Genomic DNA, 18,629 nt, shown 5'->3' on the forward strand with positions numbered 1-18,629 from the left:
TTGCCTGCATATGAATGAGAATGAAGAAGACAAGGCCAAATGGTCAGTACGAGAAAGACTCGGGCAACATTTCCCAGGGTGTCTCCTGAGAGCCTTAATCCCGAGCTCCATAGCCAAAATTGTTTGGAAAGGCCTGCATACATCTTCACCCTCTTTCGACACTTGAAGCTCTGAGAAGGCGCGAGCAGTTTGCCAGGTATTAGCCAAATTACACCTTGTGAATTTTAAAATTGTATTTTGTATAAGTAATAACCTAATTTCTTGTGGGCCTAAATAACATTTCTTGGGATACCATTTAGGAAAGACTGACTAAAAGAGTTCTGGTTAAATTTATAGCTCATTTGTGTTAGTAAACTTGGTAGACTTGCTGGAAAAGGCTCTGACTTAATGGATGTGGAGTGACACTTTTACTTGGATTTGATCTGCTCAGGATCAAATTGTGTCTAGTCACATTGAACACAGCCAGAGGAGTAGCCAGAAGGATGAGCGAGTCTCCTAAAGCCAGTGACCTGGGGATATTTAACCTGGAATAGAGAAAGTTGAAAACATGCATTATGCCGTTTTCAAATACCTGAGGGTGCACTACTGTGGAGGAGAATTTAGAGACAGAATCATGTGGCAAGTAGCTAGGGAGCAGTCTTCTCTCCTCCTCCAGCCACTCATTCTTTCTCTTCCTTGATGGACAAGCTTCTTTATCCTTCAGGAACCTTATCCAGGCTGTTCCCTTTGCCTCCAGTTCTTTTCTCCCTGCTTTTCACTCGCGGAACTCTTGCACATTCTTCTGGTCTCAGTTGTCCGGTCCACTTCCTTACGGAATCTTCCTCCAACCCTAAGACTTGATTAGATATTTCTCTGATGAGTGATTTCGTAGCATCCTGTCATTGTCTTCATGGAAACTATCCTGCAACTGTAATTACAAAGCCTCTTGAATGTTATTAATTCACTGTCTTGTTCATTAATCCTAGTTCCTACCACAGTGCTTGGCACACAGTAGGTGCTTAATAAATAATTGAATGAATGAATAAGAAAACAAAGCCTTTCCTTGATGCCCCAGGAAATGTGCTGACCGTTCCTGCCAATAATCTTCCCTAGTCCTTTAAATCCTACATTCCTGTATTGTAAGACGCTCTCTGTGAATTGTGTAAGGAGGGGGGCCATTATCTCTTGCTCACTTTTGCATTTCCACATGTCAGGATAAGAATTTTAGTTCATTTTGCATATCTGTCCTTACTACCCCTATACTACCCCTGTCAATAAGAGGGATTTTTTTAAAAAATTGTAAGTTGTGATAATAGTTTTTTAAATTAAAGTTTTTATTACAGGTACCAGATCTATTGCCTGCCTCAAAGTATTGGCATGGCAGATACTGTCCTTGTAGTCTCTTCTGAGAAACATACGTTCGATATCTAAGGTATATATATATTCTAGTGGTTTGTTAATGCCAGTTTCTCAGCAGGCTTTGTTGGACTTATCGTAAGCTTATATTGTTTTAGTCTCTTTCGTGTGGAAAAAAATATTCTTAATACTTTGAACAAGTGCAAAAAGTAATTTTATGATGATGAAAGTGAGTAGGCAAGTGATTTAACGTATAGATTTTCATTTTACTGGTCTTTTTTTTTTTTACAGCCATGCTTGTATTCCTTAAATCACAGTATTTTATTGAGATGTAATTTATGCATCATAAAATTCACTCATTTTTTTAGGTGTACAATTCAGTAATTTTTAGTAAATTTACAGAGTCGTGAAACCATAATCAGAATCTAGGTTTTTTGTCCGTTCGTTTGGATTTTTTAAAATTACAGGTCACAGTATTTTAAAGAATACATATTTGAGGTTTTATTTCTTTAATTTTTTCTCTCCTCCAAATCCCAGTTAGAGGCCCCTCTCTCAGAGACCCTTGGCTTATTAATGTATTCCTAGTGGCACTTTATTTGGTGGTGCTGGTGGAAAGTTCAGACGGGGAACTCGTATCTGAGTGAGCAGCTTGAGCAATGAGAGAGGGCACAGGACTCTTCCTCCTGCAGATTTACCGGGTCTAGAGTGGCTGTCACCACTTGTGGTGAGGCCACAGAGGAGACCAGCAGGAAGTGGGAGAGGAAATGAGACGTGGGTGGAGCGGGAGGAGAGGGGCGGATGGGGAAGGGGAAGAGATGGCAGACTCATGGGAAAGCCTTCACGGTTCTAAGAAGATGTGAAAAACTTGCCAGATTTTCTGAAAATGGAAGAACAATGCCTCTTTGGGTCCTATTGCGAGAGTACTTTAGGGCTTCTTCTCCTAGTGTTCGTTTCTTGCTTTTGGGATCACTTGCCCTTCTTCATGCTGCTTCAGTGTGTGGTACAGTGTTACTTGTGGCTGAGTGAGCAATGTCCGAGTGTTTCTGGTGCTTTCAGAGCACAAGGGGGGAGGAGGCGTGCTTTGCCTTAGGGAGCTTCCGTTCTAAAAGTCCTTAAGCACCACATGATTCACGGTTGTAAGCAGAAATAGGGAAATAAAATCCTGAACTACAGGTAGAGTTCAGATATGGTATTAGCCCATGGCCATTGCCAGGAGAGAAAAGGAAGGAGCTGAATCATGACTTCCATTGTCATTTTAGCTTTTTAGCAAGAGTTTCTATAAAAGCATCTGATGTCAGTGTTAACGGTTCACTGGTGTGTTTCTGGTTTTCTCAGTAAATGTACCTGATTTTAATGCCAAGTCAGAAAGATATCCCCACTGCCTAAGGCATCTTTGCTCATCTTGGCAGTTGGAATCTAGTTTATGTAGCAAGAATTGAGCGATCTTCATGGTAGAAAGGCCCTGACTAGATGTATTTTCTGCATTTCTGTCTCATGGAACTGTTCTTTGAATACTTAATGTAAAGTAGATGATATTTCAGTAATATGGAGAGGTATTTAAGTAATATGCAGAAATGGCGGAGAGTAAGAGCTTTTAAAAACTTTAATTGAACGAATGGATGCGTGAATGGAATGAGAGGTATGCATGTTGAATAAGTGTACATGTGTTTCTTTGGCTTTCAGTTTCATGGAAGTTTTGAGCAGCCATTGTTGAGTGTTGGAAAGTAAAAGGTAGAAAATTCCATAAAAATTTTTGTCCATAAACTCACTTTGAATATTATATAATTCCCAGAGTCGTCCTACATGTTTTTTGTTTGTTTGTTTTTTTCTGCTTTCCAAGTACTGCTAATTTTCACTACCCTGACAACCAGATTTGTCCTAAATCTAAATACGAGCTCTGTGCTTGGCACATGGTAGATGCTCAATAAACATACATGGTCAGGTTGGCTTCAAGAGAGAACTGCTATTACTGGCCGTTTTATCGATTATACCTCTCTGTTCCTTCTAGTGTTTTCATGAATCTTTAGGATTTTTACTTTCAGAGAAAGAGGAAAATGAATTATTTCACTTCGGTAAATATTTTATTAAAAAGTAAGGATGGTTGGAGATATCTATTATAAAGATTTTGGGGATTGCTTCTGAAGCCCTTGTTCTGAAACAGACTCTTAAAAAAAAAATCAAGGTATACAGATCAGAGTATAATGATATATCAGAGTATAATCAAGGTATAATGATCAGAGTCCATTAAAAGTGTAAAATGCAGTGATCTGTCATTTGACAGTTTTCCTTGCATTATTAATAGGCATAAAATACACATTTCTATTAGGAAATCAAGGGTGAAAACACCGCATGTAGATAAACTAATTTAAAGCAGTTTCCTTTCCCATATCACCTCCCCCACTACCCCTACAGAGCTGGGAAGTGGAAATAGTGGCCGCCCTAGTTAATCCCAGTAACTGTATATTTGGGGGCTTTTCAATGTAGTACCAGGTATGTCGAGGGGAATTGCACATATAACTGATGGCTTAGCTTTTTCTGTGTATTAAGCAGTATGATAGTTGAGCTTCGTACTCACTTCAAATCAGAGAATGTTAGTACATTTCTCAGCTGGGATCAACCAAAACAAGGCTCTTCCCAGCCACAGAAAGGAGTGCCTGTTCCACAGCACAGTCTCTGGCTCTTCATTCACTAAACCAAGTTGAAAAAAGTACAGAAGAGACCTATTTTAGACTCAGTTTGAGTGTGTATGTACTAGAGTGTTCAAGTGTATTTAGTTGGGAATAATATTTACATTTTGGGGGTACTGTATAAGCACTTGTGTGTGTCCAGATGTGAGTGCCTTCATGCAGAGACTTCTGTGCTATTTAATTTTTCTGATATTACTAAAATTATTAAAATCAGATCTTGCTTATTCTCTTTAGAACTTAATCGTGGTCAGAGGGATTTTCCTATGCTGTCCATCCTAAGTTTTCAAAAGAAAGATAACTTAAACTTGTAGGTTTTAGTTTTCCTATTGCATTAAAAAAAAATTACCTGAGGTCCTTAAACTTTACTGCTGGCAAGAGTTGTACATTTTTAATATCTTTTAAATATGCAGCCCTTAATGACAGGAATGAAATTAGCGCTTTTTTCACATTTACAGAAGAAATGTAAACGTTGAATTCTATATGTCCTTCTAGTGTCTTCTCTAACAGATACCAGGTGGAAACTTAGTAAGTACTTGCAGGCAATATTTTCAAAGCATGTCTTCTGTAAGTGGCAGAGAAAAAGACAAAGAAAGCAGGTGAGATGGGTTGTGTGGTTTTGTTAGTATTTGTGGAAGATGTTGGGTCAAAGTGCACCAGTGATTTGAAAGTAAAATTTAAGTTGCTTCTGTCAGTTGTAAGGGAGCATCTTTCATGGGGGCGCAGCGATGATCCCTGCAGTTGGATGTCCAGTTACTTCTCAGCACTGTAGACACAGAGGTACCCTAGACATGTAGTCATCCACCACCCAAGAGCTTTTATTTGAAATATGGAGACCCCTGAATCCTGTTTTGCATGTAATTAAAGTTAGAGGACATGTTAGGAAAAGCTGTTCTTGACTGACTAGAAAACAAATAATTGTATTCTGTTTCTGATCTTCATTTATAGCACCAGCAACAAGTGGTGCAGGCTGTGGAACGGGCCAAGCAGGTGACCATGGCAGAACTGAACGCCATCATTGGGGTACGTGGCCTTTCCATTTTAGCTCTGATCATCTTAGTGTTTGTTATCAGCTCTCTCTCACTCTCCTTTTAAATTTTGTTCAACCAAAGGGGCAAAAGGCAATAGAGGACCACAAAGTGAAATGAAGCACTTTGCCTTCAATCTCACATGAAGTTTGTCAGGAACTGTGGACATATTCTCACCAATTCAAGTTGATAGTATTCCTGAAAAGTTTCCCCCTAAGGAGGCTGGGTAGTTCTTTTTCATAATACTTCTTTCCCTTGCAATCAGCCTCTGTTGCTAGCCTATTGCCAGTAAAAAGACACACATTGCCCTGATGTTAAAATGACCTGATTTCTTTTATCTTTCCTCAAATATAGAGTATCTTAATACCATTTTTAGTGACATAAAATGTACATTTTCGCATCTCCCTGCTACTCTTCCTCCCCTGTGATGAGTGGTTCTTTAAGGACTAGGGTCCATTGGTAGTAGAAATAATAGATGAACCATACCTTTTTGCAAAATCAGCGGGCCAGTTGGAAAATCCTTCCTAGTACCATTAACGTTGCATAGAAATCCTGCTGGAATTCATAGGTTTGAGCAGTCACTCCAACTCCACTTATATTTTTGTTCTTCCCGATTAAGGTAACCAGTAATAAAATAAGGTGCTAAAACTTAGAAATAATAAAGGCAAAAAATCTTAGCTGAGAAAAGCACAATATTCACATCTCTGTTTATGCAGCTGTTAGAAGCAGTTCCTTAGGTTATTCTAATGAAGACACTACAACTGTGTCTTTCTGCCCCCTCCCAAATACTTGCTTTTGTGTATAGATTATACACAAAAGTCTTCTCCCTTTTTTCTTCCTCAGTGTATCAAACACACTTTGAAGTGCTGATTATTCCATTTACTTTCATTAAAATTCAAATTGCTGAGTGAAGATGCAGATAAGGGTCGCCTGATAATCAATCTGAAGTGAAGATATTGCTTCAATTATGCCTCTGTCTTTTAACAAGGAAATCAGACCTCTGGGATGGCTGCCGATGGTGGTGGAGCAATAGTCTCTGATTGCAGCTTGTTTTTAATGGGCTATTTTGAGCTCTATGTTGTGTCCCTCTGACCACAAGAAAATACCAGTAGTAAATTAGAAGACATAATAAATGGAAAAGAGTAACCTCTATTTCCTCGGAAGTGTCCTTTGGCAAGAAGAGGCTGAATCAGAACAAGCCATGTAGAGACTCATTTGTTGTATATTTTCTGTGTTGAGGGGGTGGTAGAGAGATGAGAGATGAATACATTTCACAATTAGTTTTTATTTCCAAAAATTCCAGAAAACGGCAGTATAAAAATTTCTTTTTTTAACGTTGAGAAAGCTTTAATTTTAAAGTTAGTGTATATGTATATACCAGCTGTGTTTGCTTGAAGCACATGTTGTATTCCTTTTGGGATATACTTCGATTACCAAATCTCCCAAGGTCACTGGGGATAGAACCTCCTTTTCTCACCCACTATGCAGTCTCCTGTCGAAGGAGAGAATACATGGGTGAGGACCTATAGAAGAGCTGCCTGGGTCATTTCTGGCTTGGTGTTTATTTTTGTATGAACTGCTAAAATACACGTAGCCGTCCTACCTTATGTCTGGTTGGCAGCCCTTTCTAGGAAAACAGAATGCTTTTATGTTTCTTTTTTGAGTCTTATTAGTTACTGTCGGTACGGTGGTGAGATTAATCTAAATCAGAAACACATTGTTTTGTGTTGGATGTTGCTTAAAAATATGAGGGAAGATGTAAAAGCAGAACAGTTCCCTTTCTTTGATCACGTCAAGTATATTTTTAATACTGTTTTATATCTATTTCATTTGCATACTTTGTTTTGAATGGGATGGCAGATGGCCTTTTCTCAGGGAGAAGATGATTTATTAGACTGTAGCCAAGTAACTGACAGACATATTGTGTATATATGGATTTAATTATTAAAACAAAGCTAATTTAATTTGGTGACCTAAAAACTTATTTGAAGAACTAACTCAGAGCTGCATGCTATCAAAGCAGCGTGTGCTGTAGTTGGTGGATCTGGTGGCAATTCCAAATTATTTGTATCTGAGCAGAAAATGGAATCAAAATCACATCATCTGACTGTTCTGCAAAACAGATTGCAGAAATAGAAAAAACAAACCCAGCAGTTTTAGGGAGCCACAAACCAAGTGAGAAGGAAGGAGCCCCATTACACCGAACTCGCTTGATGCATTTCTGTGGCTGCTGTTCTCTGTCTTTGTCTGTTTCAGCCCTGCTTAGTGCCTTGTGTCCAGTAGTTTTCAGTTGTAACATTGTGGAACTTTAAATGCACCTGCTGTTCTGTGTCTGGTTAGGCCTGGCTGTGTTGTGAGGTGGTGGTATTTTGACCTGCTACCAAAAGTGATGAGAGGTCAATTTTAGATTTTTGTGACTTGATTTTTAGGTAGTCGTCAGTGATTTTCTGCACCCAGGGAAGGAAAGTTTTCCTCCTGAGAGGCAAAGACCCACCTAAGCCCCTGCAGACCTTCATTTATTTCTCACTGCATATGTGTCTGTTTTATATGTTATGCACACCATCCAGACAAGCACAAATGTTCCCAAATTTAATGAAATCTGACGAAGCACCTTTTTTAACTCTGCAGTATTATTCTACCTTCATTGGTAAATGAGCCAAACCAGTGATCCGTGCAGTTTAAATGCAAAAAGCTGAAGTGAGCCCGAAACCTGGAGAGGCGGCTTGTTCTCTTGACAGTAAGCTAGTTGTGTTTAATGGAATGAAACACAGTTATAATGATTTCTTTCACAGGTCATGTTCAGTTTAAAACTGTTGATAGATAGAAATAAGTTAAATATCATTTATCTTTTATTTATAGGGAAAAAAACCCAGGAAAATGCCTGTGTTGTTTTCTGTAGCTAATATTTTGTTTTGAATTGTTCGTATTTCACATTTCCTTGAAGCTTTCCCGGAGTTCCCTCAAATGGGAGGGGAATGGGAATGTTATGCATCTAGTTAGATCTTGTCATGTGTCCTGCTAGCCACTGTGTTTTTAAATTAGAATCTCTATAAGATCACACTGTTGGAACAACACACAAATTGTAGTTTTAAATCAGTAATGTGATCTAATTAGAAATGATGTTTTCATTTCCTGTATTACTAAATTGAGTCATCTGACTATCTTAAAATGCTTTTTAAATCCATTACACTATATAATCAGCACATGCTGTGTGAATGTGGTTATGTTTAATAAAGGAGGCTAAGTTGGAACCTCACAAGAATTTCACCAAAGAAACTCCCATTAAGAAAAAAGTTCTGTTAGTACAAACATTGGAAAAGAAAATGTTTGGCTTGTAAACGTAGAAAATGGGGTTCCTTTGGATTCCTTCCCCCTCTTTTTTAACCTCTTTGAGGAAAGAAATGATAGAAAGGTGCATTTTTTAAAAAAGTACACTCCCTTAAAAAATCCTTAAGAACAGGTATGCCATGGTGTTGTAGGAAAATGCAGTTTAGCACAAGAAATGCTGAACCTCAATTTTTAGCAGTGACATTTTAATGATAGGAAGTCTGCAAAATTATTTGCCATCAATTGTAAAGGCAATAACAAGCCTTGGTGGTTTTTCACACTCTCTGTGTTAAGTGCTTTCAGAATGACAGCGTAAACTGTGTTAGAGAACTCCAAGGAAGTAAAACTGATTAAAATGTTCATGCTTGAATGGTGCTGATGGAATAGTTCATTTGGACTTTCTCTACCTCCTGCAGCTCAAGCTGAAATATTAAAATTCAGTGGATTTAAATCTCTCTCCTCTCAGCTCAGGAAAAAAACGTTACATTTTAATAGGTTTTAAACCCATAATTCATTGGTTTGGAGCAGCGCTATTAAATCTATTTAAATATTACTTGTATTACTAAGGCAATGATTTAAATGACTGTGCCTTTACCAGTCTATGTGTTTGAGTTAGTTTAAAAAAAGAAAGACAGTACCCTTGGGGTTTTTTTCCTTCCTCTTAGCGTTTTGTTTTATCGTCCTTGTCCTGTGATTGGCCCTTAAATTGTGTGTGTGTGTGTGTGTGTGTACACATATATGCATTTTAGATTGGCATTCTGGCACAAGGTCTTACAGTATGACAGTACGTCCCTCTTTTTCCATTATAGATTTAAAAACAGCTATTTTAAGTTTCAGAGGCATTTAGATCCACCATCGTGATAATTTCCCTTGTTGTCTTTATAAACTAATTAGCCATTAGGCAAAAAAGCTGAAAGATATAAATATGTGTATATATTAAAACGTGTGTGTGTATGTGTTTTCCCCGCCATTACATCACAGCCTCTAATAGCACAAAGTTTGAAATAAAATTAAAAGTAGAACTTCACTTTTTTGACAAAAGCAAAAATGTGTGAAGTATCTGAGAGCCATATTTTATCTCTTCTGTGTTTGCTAATAAAGGGCTTTCCAGAGGTATTCTTAATTTTGCAGTAGTTGTACTCTTCACCCCTTTTGGGCACAGATATCCTGCAGTGCGGAAACCGTGTTGTCCTTCCTTGGCCCACCTCTTACCCTCCTTATCTGCCTTTCTGTCTAGTCATTGCCACTACAGCGTGTTGTCCGTGGCTTGGCAGCACCTCCCCTCGGCTGCACTGGGAAGCTCTTTCATTTCCCCAGTGCTTTTTGTGGGGAGTCCACTCCTCACTTAGGCGTGTGCGGCGCAGAAGAGTGAGGGAGTTTCTCCTCACCATGGGGTAATCCTGGGCTTGTATGTAAACAGTCAGGGGAACACTCCCCTCCTGACCCTTTGGTGGGCGATTTTGAGATGCTTTCTGCATACAGTCCTTCACAGAGGGGTCCCAGCAATATGGAGTTCAGTTGCCTAAAGCAGTGATCAACTACCTTGTTTTGAGTTTTTCCCTCCTTCCCTGATCACTTTCTTCAGGCCCCACTCCTGTTTTGGAATCATTTTTCCCCATTAACTGCAGCCAAGCCCCGCCCCTCCGCTTTCCTGGAGAATCTAAGACGCTCAGTATTTGACCTCATAGGCCTCAAGCTCTTTAAGGGGACTCTCTGGTGTAGGTAGGCAATTGAACTCAGGTACTACAATCATAGTTTGTTGTGAGCTCTGTGCATAAAACATTTTCTTTAACGTCTCAGCTTTTACATTGTTTTTTAAACGACTACTCTTCAGTGAACTTACAGGTGAGCTTCCCTTTCTTGTTCTGATTACTATCGGTATTTTTTAAATGTATATTATGTGGAATAAACTTAAAAACAAGCTATCAAATAGATTTCTGTTACGTCAGAGATTGTTATTCCAGCTCCGTTACTGTCTTTACTCAGCAGTGTGCCTGGAGCTTAAAGACTTCATAAAGTATGCTGGTCCCTGACTACATGATGTACATAGATTGGTGGGATAAGGGTTGGAGGTGGAGGGCAGAGGCTGGTTTCCTGCAGTTGTAGGGCTCTGTTTACCTGCTCATCTGAGCCAAAGAAAGCAGTTTTAACGTCGTTCTACACATTCCTCTATCTTATATTGGTATGTGTGCCCCTCACTTTTGGTTGTTTATTTTTTTAACTTGTTCATTTACTGTGGATCATCAGGGGACTGTGTTATTGAGTGATGTAGTCATAATCTAATCTTTGTGCTGTAATTTGATGAGGCTCTAAGAGGCAGTAATTTCCCTTCTCTCATATCAAAGACTCTCATATACTTAAGTAATTTTTAAACCCTGTCTCTACTTCAGAACTCCCCAAAAAACCTAGATAAAGAACAGGATTTCTAATCTGTGCTTACTTTGTACACTGTTAATTTGTTACAAAGCTTCTCTAGAAGAAATTTCTAGAAGCTAGTCAGTTTTGTTTGTTCTTACTTGTTGCTAACCTGAAGTGCTACTGTTTTGCTCCTGTTGAAGGGGGAGCCCTCTCTCCCTCCTTCCCCCTAATAAATGCGTTTCCATAGCTCCTGGTACATTTAAGCGCACAGTGTTACAGGAGTTGCAGAACGTGTCTAGGCGGGTGCATCTGACCTAGCTTAAAGCACGTGGGCTTTGGGCTTCCACTGAGAAGAAAGTGGAGTTTCCCAGAATTTTGCATCTGCATTCACTCAAGACAGCTTGCAGGTTTGCACGTTGTTATCCCCTTTTTATTGGTTAGTGTGGTGTTTTTTGTTTTTTTTTTTTATTTGTTCCCATTTTGCTTCCCCCTTTCTAGTTCTCTTACTGACTTCTTCCCAGTAATGTTTCTACAAGCAACATCACCAACTCCCATCTAGCCAGACCTTTTCCCGCGTGGACCCAGCCTGCCTTGTGTCCCTCAAAGCTGGGAGAGAGGAGGCAGGCTCCCCCCGAACAGGCAATTAAAGGATTGATGACTTAGGCTAAGTTTTAAGGACTGTTGGTGTGTGTTCTCCTCAAAGCTCCCTAGCATATCATTCTCCCTCAAAATGCATTTGTGACCTTATCTCCTAAGGACTTTTGTGAAAAGGTTAGAACCTTTTATAGAATACTAAGAATAATTTAATGATTACATCTACTCATTCATTCGTTCATTCATTCGTTGCAGCCCATTAAAGGGGCACATTTAAATATTTTTTAATGTTTTCTGAAACATATTCTGAAATGATCCTCAGATTACATTTAAATCATCTTACTAAGGTTTTGGTGTTTGCAAGCTTTCTGATTTTACATTTTACTACACATAAATCAACCTTAATTAGCACATTTTAATTTCAATAAAACTTTAGTGTCCAAGGATAGCAGAATAAGGAGAAACAGGTAATAGAAAACATGGTAAAAATGAGGCTGCATGCATTTCTAAATTTATATTTTTTTAAATTTGGAATTGGGAGCAATACATACTCATTATTAATATTCTGTATATTTTTAAAGATTTATCAAGGTATAATTTACATAAAGTAGAATTTACTCTTTCTAGCTCCTAGTTCTGTGAGTTTGACAACCCAATATAGTCATGTGACTGCCACCACTGTCAAGGTACAGAATTTTTCTCTCCTGCCTTGCCCTACCTCCCCAAATTCCTTTGTTCTTTGTAGTCAGTCCTTTTCCCTACCCCAGTCCCTGGCAACTGCCCATGCTGTTTCTTCTCCCAAAGTGAGCCTTTTTGAGAATGTCATATAAATGGACATATATATATATATATATGTATATATATATATGTAGCCTTTTGAGTTTTCATCTTCAGTTAGCATAGTGCATTTGAGGTTTGTCTATGTGGTTGCCTGAATCAGCAGTCAGTTCCTTTGTATAGCTGAATAATATTCCAGTATGGATATAACAGTTTATTTAGCCATTCACCGCTTGAAGGACAGTTGGGTTGTCTCCAGGTTTTGGTGTTTGTGAATAAAGCCTGAGTAAATATTAACATACAGATTTTTGTAAATTTTGTAGGTTTTTCCCTAGAAGTGGCATTGCTGAGTTATATGGTTAGTGTATGTTTAAAGTAACTGACACACTCACTGTTTCCCAAAATGACCATACTGTTTTTCAGTCTTCACTAATATGTATGAGAGAACCTTTGTTCCACATCCTCACTAGCACTTGGAATGGTAGGTTTTGGGAGTTTTTAGTCATTTCTGATACGTGTATAGTGGTACTTGTCTTTTTGTGCATTTCCATAAGAGCGAGTGATGTTGAGTGTCTTTTTATGTGCTTATTTGCCATCTCTATATCTTCTTCGGTAAGTATCTGCTCAAATCTTTGCCTATTTTTCTTGAGTCAGTTATTTTATTTTTATCAAGTATTTTGAAATTTTAAAAAAATATTCTGGACATATGTACTTTATTTTGCAAATATTTTCTCCCAATCTGTAGTCATCCTTTAATTTTTTTGATAATGTCTTTTGACAAACAGAAGTTTTGAACATTGATGAAGTCTAATTTATGAATTTTTTTTCTTTAGAGTCCTAACTTTTGACTCCTGTTGGTTCTCAGTAATCTCTGCCTCACCCACAGCCACAAATACTTTCTGTTAGGTTTTATTCTAAAAGTTTTATGTTTAGACCCATGATCCAGTTTGAGTTAATTTTTGTTTATGGTGTGAGATACGGGGATATGAGTTGAGTTTCTTTTCTTTTTCTTTCCTTTTTTTTCACCCCCCCAGATGGGCATTCAGTTCAGTTGTTCCAGCACCGTTCATTGAAAAGACTGTCTTTTCTCCATTCAGTTGCTGTGCATCATTGTCGAAAATCTATTGACTATATTGTGTGGGGTCCATTTTCTGGACTTTATTTTGTTCCATTAAACTGGTGTCTGGTTTTTTTGCCAATGACACGCTGTCTTGATTTTTGTGGCTTTCATTATTGCTATTCCCCATTCCATTTTGCGGGTTTTTTTGTTTGTTTTGTTTGTTTGTTTTTCTTTTCTTGGTTGCCTTCTTTCCAGTACCCCTCAGAACTCAGGTCCTTAACTGTCAGTATCCAAGAGGTTGGCTGATGGATGAAGGGGAAGAATCCAAGCTCAATAGAACAACTTTCTCTTCTTTAAAAAATGGTGTCTGTTCTGCCTCTAGACTGTTCTCTCAAGGGTGACTGCTTCTGCCATCTGCCCCTGGTCCCGGGTACTCCTTCTGCTAGTCTCCAGCAGCTTCCTCCTAGTAGAGTTTCTTGTTTGCGCATTTGTCTTTCTGGTCTTCATTCTGTACACAGCAGCCAGAATGATCTTCTTCTAAAATATAAATTGGATCTTTTGCTCCCCAGCTTAAAGCCTGTCTCTGATGGCTGCCCATTTTGCTTAGAATGAAATCTGAATTTCTTACCATGGCCCACAAGTCTCTGTGTGTGCTGACCCTTCACCCACCTCTCTGATTTCACATACCCCTCACTCGATTCATGTGACTTTTAGCCACGTTGGTCTCGTTCTTCTGTCCCTGGATATCCCAGGCATCTTCTTGACTGAGGGATTGTGCACCAGCTCTTCTACCTTCTAGAACCCCCATCCTCCATGTCTTGACATGGTCTTCCTCATGCTCCTCCTTAAAATCTCAGCTCACTGTTTACAGTAGCCAGGACGTGGAAGCAACCTAAGTGTCCGTTGACAGATGAATGGATAAAGATGATGTGGCACATATGTACAATGGAATATTACTCAGCCATAAAAAGAAACAAAATTGAATTATAATGAGGTAGATTGACCTAGAGACTGTCATACAGGGTGAAGTAAGTCAGAAAGAGAAAAACAAATACCTATGCTAACACATATATATGGAATCTAAAAAAAAAAAAAGGTTCTGAAGAACCTAGGGGCAGGACAGGAATAAAGACACAGACATAGAGAATGGACTTGAGGACACGGGGAGAGGGAAGGGCAAGCTGGGACGAAGTAAGAGAGTGGCATGGACATATGTACACTACCAAATGTAAAATAGATAGCTAGTGGGAAGCAGCTGCATAGCACAGGGAGATCAGCTCGGTGCTCTGTGACCACCTAGAGGGGTGGGACAGGGAGGGTGGGAGGGAGATGCAAGAGGGAGGGGATATGGGGATATATGTATACATATAACTGATTCACTTTGTTATAAAGCAGAAACTAACACACCATTGTAAAGCAATTATACTCCAACAAAGATGTTAAAAAATTAGAATCTCAGCTCAGATGTTATCTCCTGAGAAAGGACTTCCCTGGTGGCAGATTTTAGTAGCTCTTTCACCCAGTTCATTCTCTGTGCAGTAGCCTGTTTTATTTTCCTCAGAGCATTTACCATTTATTTGTTTATGTGTGTGTTAATTTCCCTTCAATAGCAGGTGGGATCTTGTTCCCTTTTATAGCTGTGGTGCCTAGAACAATATGTAGCTCATCATTTTCAATAAATATTTGCATAATAAATACTCAGTAACTGTTCAATAAACATGCAATAATTTATTATATTTAATAAATATTTGTTAAATGAACAAATATTCTATTTTGACCTATTTTTGCATTTTGATTTTTTTTGTCCCACAATTTTGAGCCAAGGTTGAGAGGAAGGAAGCGTGGACTGGTAGGAAATACATACACAATCCTGGGTGTCACTTGTGGTATGATCTTAGGAATTTCATTTAAAAGTTTTTTCACCCGTAGAATGCAGGACTGGAGCTGATAGCCGCTACAGTGCTATCCAGTTCTCTAATATTGTATGGGTTGTAAGCCTATTTGTTTTGATGACTCTGGAATTTTTATTTTAAAACTTGGGGGCCTTTTGTGTCACAGTCACTTCTCTAGATTTACATCCCTAGCCTTATATTCTTTTCCCTAAGGGAGTAATTAAAAATAGCAAAAGCATTTGTCGACTATTTGCTTTGTGTTAGTACTGTGCTTACAATTTGTAGACATTATTTTGTTTAAACTTCATATCAACCCCATGAGGAAGGGAGTATTATTGTCCCAGCTTTACCAATAATGAAACCAAGCCTCTGAAGGGGTAAGTAGTTTTCTGAAGGCCACACAGGGAGCAAGTGAAGCAAACCTAGACCGACTTCAGAGCTCACACATTTAACCATTCTGTTACACTTGTTCCTTATTTGTTCCCTTGACTCTGTTCTTTCTTTTACACTGGGATCAATAGGCCGTTTATCCTGAGATCCATGATAGTACTGTCCAGTGTTTAGGGTCCAGAGCTCAATAAGGGAGGTGAAAGTGGGTATGCCTGATGCACATAGTAATTGGTTAGCCTAAGCTGAAGTGTATACTAGCTCCACCTATCAGTTGGATACTCCCGACTCCTACTGTGTTTCTTCGTGCTTTTTGTAACTTACTGTCATATGTAAGAATCAAAAGTTGTCATAAACACCAGTACCAAGACAGGTATTTTTAACCTAGGTCCTTGGATCCTCTTGGGTTTCATGCTTGGGTATCAGGCTGTCCATTAGCTCCCTGAAATGTTGGCAGAATTGTGTTTGTTGGGGGTGTGTGGAGGATGTACATTGTCCAGAGAAGAAATTCTGGTCTTAGGTCTCATGGCAAAAAAATGTTTGAGCCTGCACCTTACCAAGAATCGAACTGTACAAGATCCTGACATAGTATGATACTTGCTGGAATGTGTGTAGACAGAAGGCAGTTGTCTGTAGCATTATAAGGAGACATTGCTGCATAATTGTTCAGAGACCTGGAAATCAGAAGTTTACACTGAATTTGTTTCTAAATAGTGCCCCAGGGATGAGGGAGTTTCTTGAACTATGGGTGGGTTAAGAAAAACAACAACAACAAAAAACTGCGTTATGTTGATACTGTCATAGGTATTACGGAAAATAAGTTAACCACATTAAACATTTAATCTTGAACAACTAATGATGATGATTGCTTGGAATATTTTTTGTATTAAGAGGTATTAACTGGAGCTAGCAGCTGCCTGCACATAGTTGTATCAAAAGAAAATACAGGCAAGTATGTATTTCGGAATACTTTTATTAGTCTCCTGTTCATACGTGTACCTTTTAAAGGCCTGGGGCACAATGATAACTAAGAACTGGTCCCTGCCTCTTGGTCCCTGTGTTCATGATTTCGTGGGAGAGGTAGATCCATAGATGGATGAATCGTGTTTATACAAAGTTATGAACCAAGCACATGGGGACACCGGATGGGGTAGCAGTTACCCATTGAAAGCAAAAGCCTGAGGCTAAGCTAATTTTAGGCAGTAGTGGGTGAGGGAGAGGGATAACTGCTGGAGGACCACACAAAGCGGGGGGGACCAGTAAGGGGGGACATAAAGCACAGGGATTGCCAATACATTTGGGGGAGTCCTATTTTTGAAATTATCTTATTCTCTTAGGATAAACTGTACTTTTTCTTCATTTCTCCATCTTGAGAAAATTTTGTCCATCCTACTTGTGAATAACACTACTTCATGGGATATATTAATATTGCAAACTTAAATAATGCTGTTGACCTAATAAGCAAGAGCTAGAGCTGACCCCGTACCCCAAACCTTTAAGTAAAACTTAACGGCACCTTTTTTTTTTTTTTTTTTTTTTTTTTGACAGTATGCGGGCCTCTCACTGTTGCGGCCTCTCCCGCTGCGGAGCACAGGCTCAGCGGCCATGGCTCATGGGCCCAGCCGCTCCGCGGCACATGGGATCTTCCCAGACCAGGGCACGAACCCGTGTCCCCTGTATCGGCAGGCAGACTCTTAACCACTGCGCCACCAGGGAAGCCCAATGGCACATTCTTAAATCCTTTTTAAGGCAGCTCCGTGGCTATTCTGCCTTTGTGATTCTCATGCATTTTTTTCTCCTTGGTAGATTCCATTAAAGGGGGAGAGTTTATCTTGGTGCTCAGGTTGTCTTCTGTGACTAACAGGGACAGTGCCACACTGATCCCGAAGCAAAGTGGCAGTCGTGTATTTTTTTTTATTTTCCCGGATGTTTCTGGGTTGATCAAAGCAATTTATAGACACAGCTCTGTATAAGTTAATATCTGGGAAGAGAAACTGTTGAAGGCAGGAGAACAATTTAAGCTGCTGTCTACCTGGATTGAAAACTCAGAGGTTGTTTTGGGGTTCCTTTCAGCTCATATCCTCAGATGGCCTACGAGCAAAGATAATGCCAGGGCAGGCTTTGTTGGTTGTTTCTTGCAGGCTGAACCTACCTCCTGCTATGGCTAAAACATCCAGGTGCTCAGCCCAGCCTTCCTCTCAGATGCGCTGTGGGCATATGACCCTGTCCAGGTCAAGGAGACATAAAGAAATGCCTTTTTCTCCTTAACGAAAGACCCATAAAGAGAAAATTGCCCTCTTTCCGTGCTTGACCATGGTTGTGTGAGGATGAGTTAATGTTCAGTTCTGCAGCAGCCATCCTGGGGGACATGGGATATGAGAGAGGTCAGGAGAACCAGAGATGCTGACCCAGAGCCTTGATACTGCCGTCATCCAACCAAGCCTGGACTTGTTATGTGAGTAATAAAAACCCCTATTATTTAGGCCACTTTTATTTGGGTATTCTGTAACTTGCAGAGGAACTGTCTTAAGTGATATATTGCTAAACCATGGTGACTCTCCATACATATCTCAAAATTAGAAACAACCTAACCTTTAACCGGTTGGGAGACTAGTTAAGTGAACTCTCATATCTATACAATGGCATGTATTGTACAGCCATTAGGAGTGATCTAGTCAAAGCATTAGTTAGGGGTATGGGAAAATGTTCTTTGATATGCTGAACAGGAAAGGAAGCATTTAACAAGATAGCATGATGTTATTTTTGTTTAAAAATGCTCATATATGCATTGAAAAAATGCTGGATGGGCTCATCAACATTATAGTTTTGTTTGGCTGGTAGGATTATGTGTGACTTTCAATTTCTTTCCATTCTGCTTGTCTTCGTTATTGATAAAACTTTTCTAATCTTAAAACTATAAATGTGAACCTAAAACTACTCTATAAAAATATGAATTAAAAAATTGTAGGGGCTTCCCTGGTGGCGCAGTGGTTGAGAGTCCACCTGCCGATGCAGGCGACATGGGTTCGTGCCCCGGTCCGGGAAGATCCCACGTGCCGTGGAGCGGCTGGGTCCGTGAGCCATGGCCGCTGAGCCTGCGCGTCCGGTAACTATCTCATGCAGAAGTCAGTCTGAAAAGTATAAAAAGACAGAACTTCAAAACTTTCAGAGAAGAAAAACAACCAAG

At 39.3% G+C, this 18,629-nt stretch overlaps 1 protein-coding gene across 24 annotated transcripts in view; it reads left to right on the plus strand.

The window, feature by feature from the left end:
- Positions 1 to 18,629, plus strand: part of LOC136124176 (transducin-like enhancer protein 4) — a 149,046-nt gene that overhangs the window by 41,336 nt on the left and 89,081 nt on the right. For 16 of the 24 annotated variants that reach the window (XM_065878651.1, XM_065878652.1, XM_065878669.1 and 13 more), the window contains one exon: positions 4,968 to 5,042. The exons of 6 other annotated variants lie outside the window; for them this stretch is intronic. In XM_065878651.1, the coding sequence (XP_065734723.1) occupies positions 4,968 to 5,042 (75 nt within the window). Of the gene's footprint in view, positions 1 to 4,967; positions 5,068 to 15,626; positions 15,642 to 18,629 lie in introns of all 24 variants that reach the window. 2 more of the 24 variants (XM_065878648.1, XM_065878649.1) reach the window with 2 other exon arrangements.

Source organism: Phocoena phocoena, chromosome 6 (assembly GCF_963924675.1).
Source record: "Phocoena phocoena chromosome 6, mPhoPho1.1, whole genome shotgun sequence".
Classification (NCBI taxonomy): Eukaryota; Metazoa; Chordata; class Mammalia; order Artiodactyla; family Phocoenidae; genus Phocoena; species Phocoena phocoena.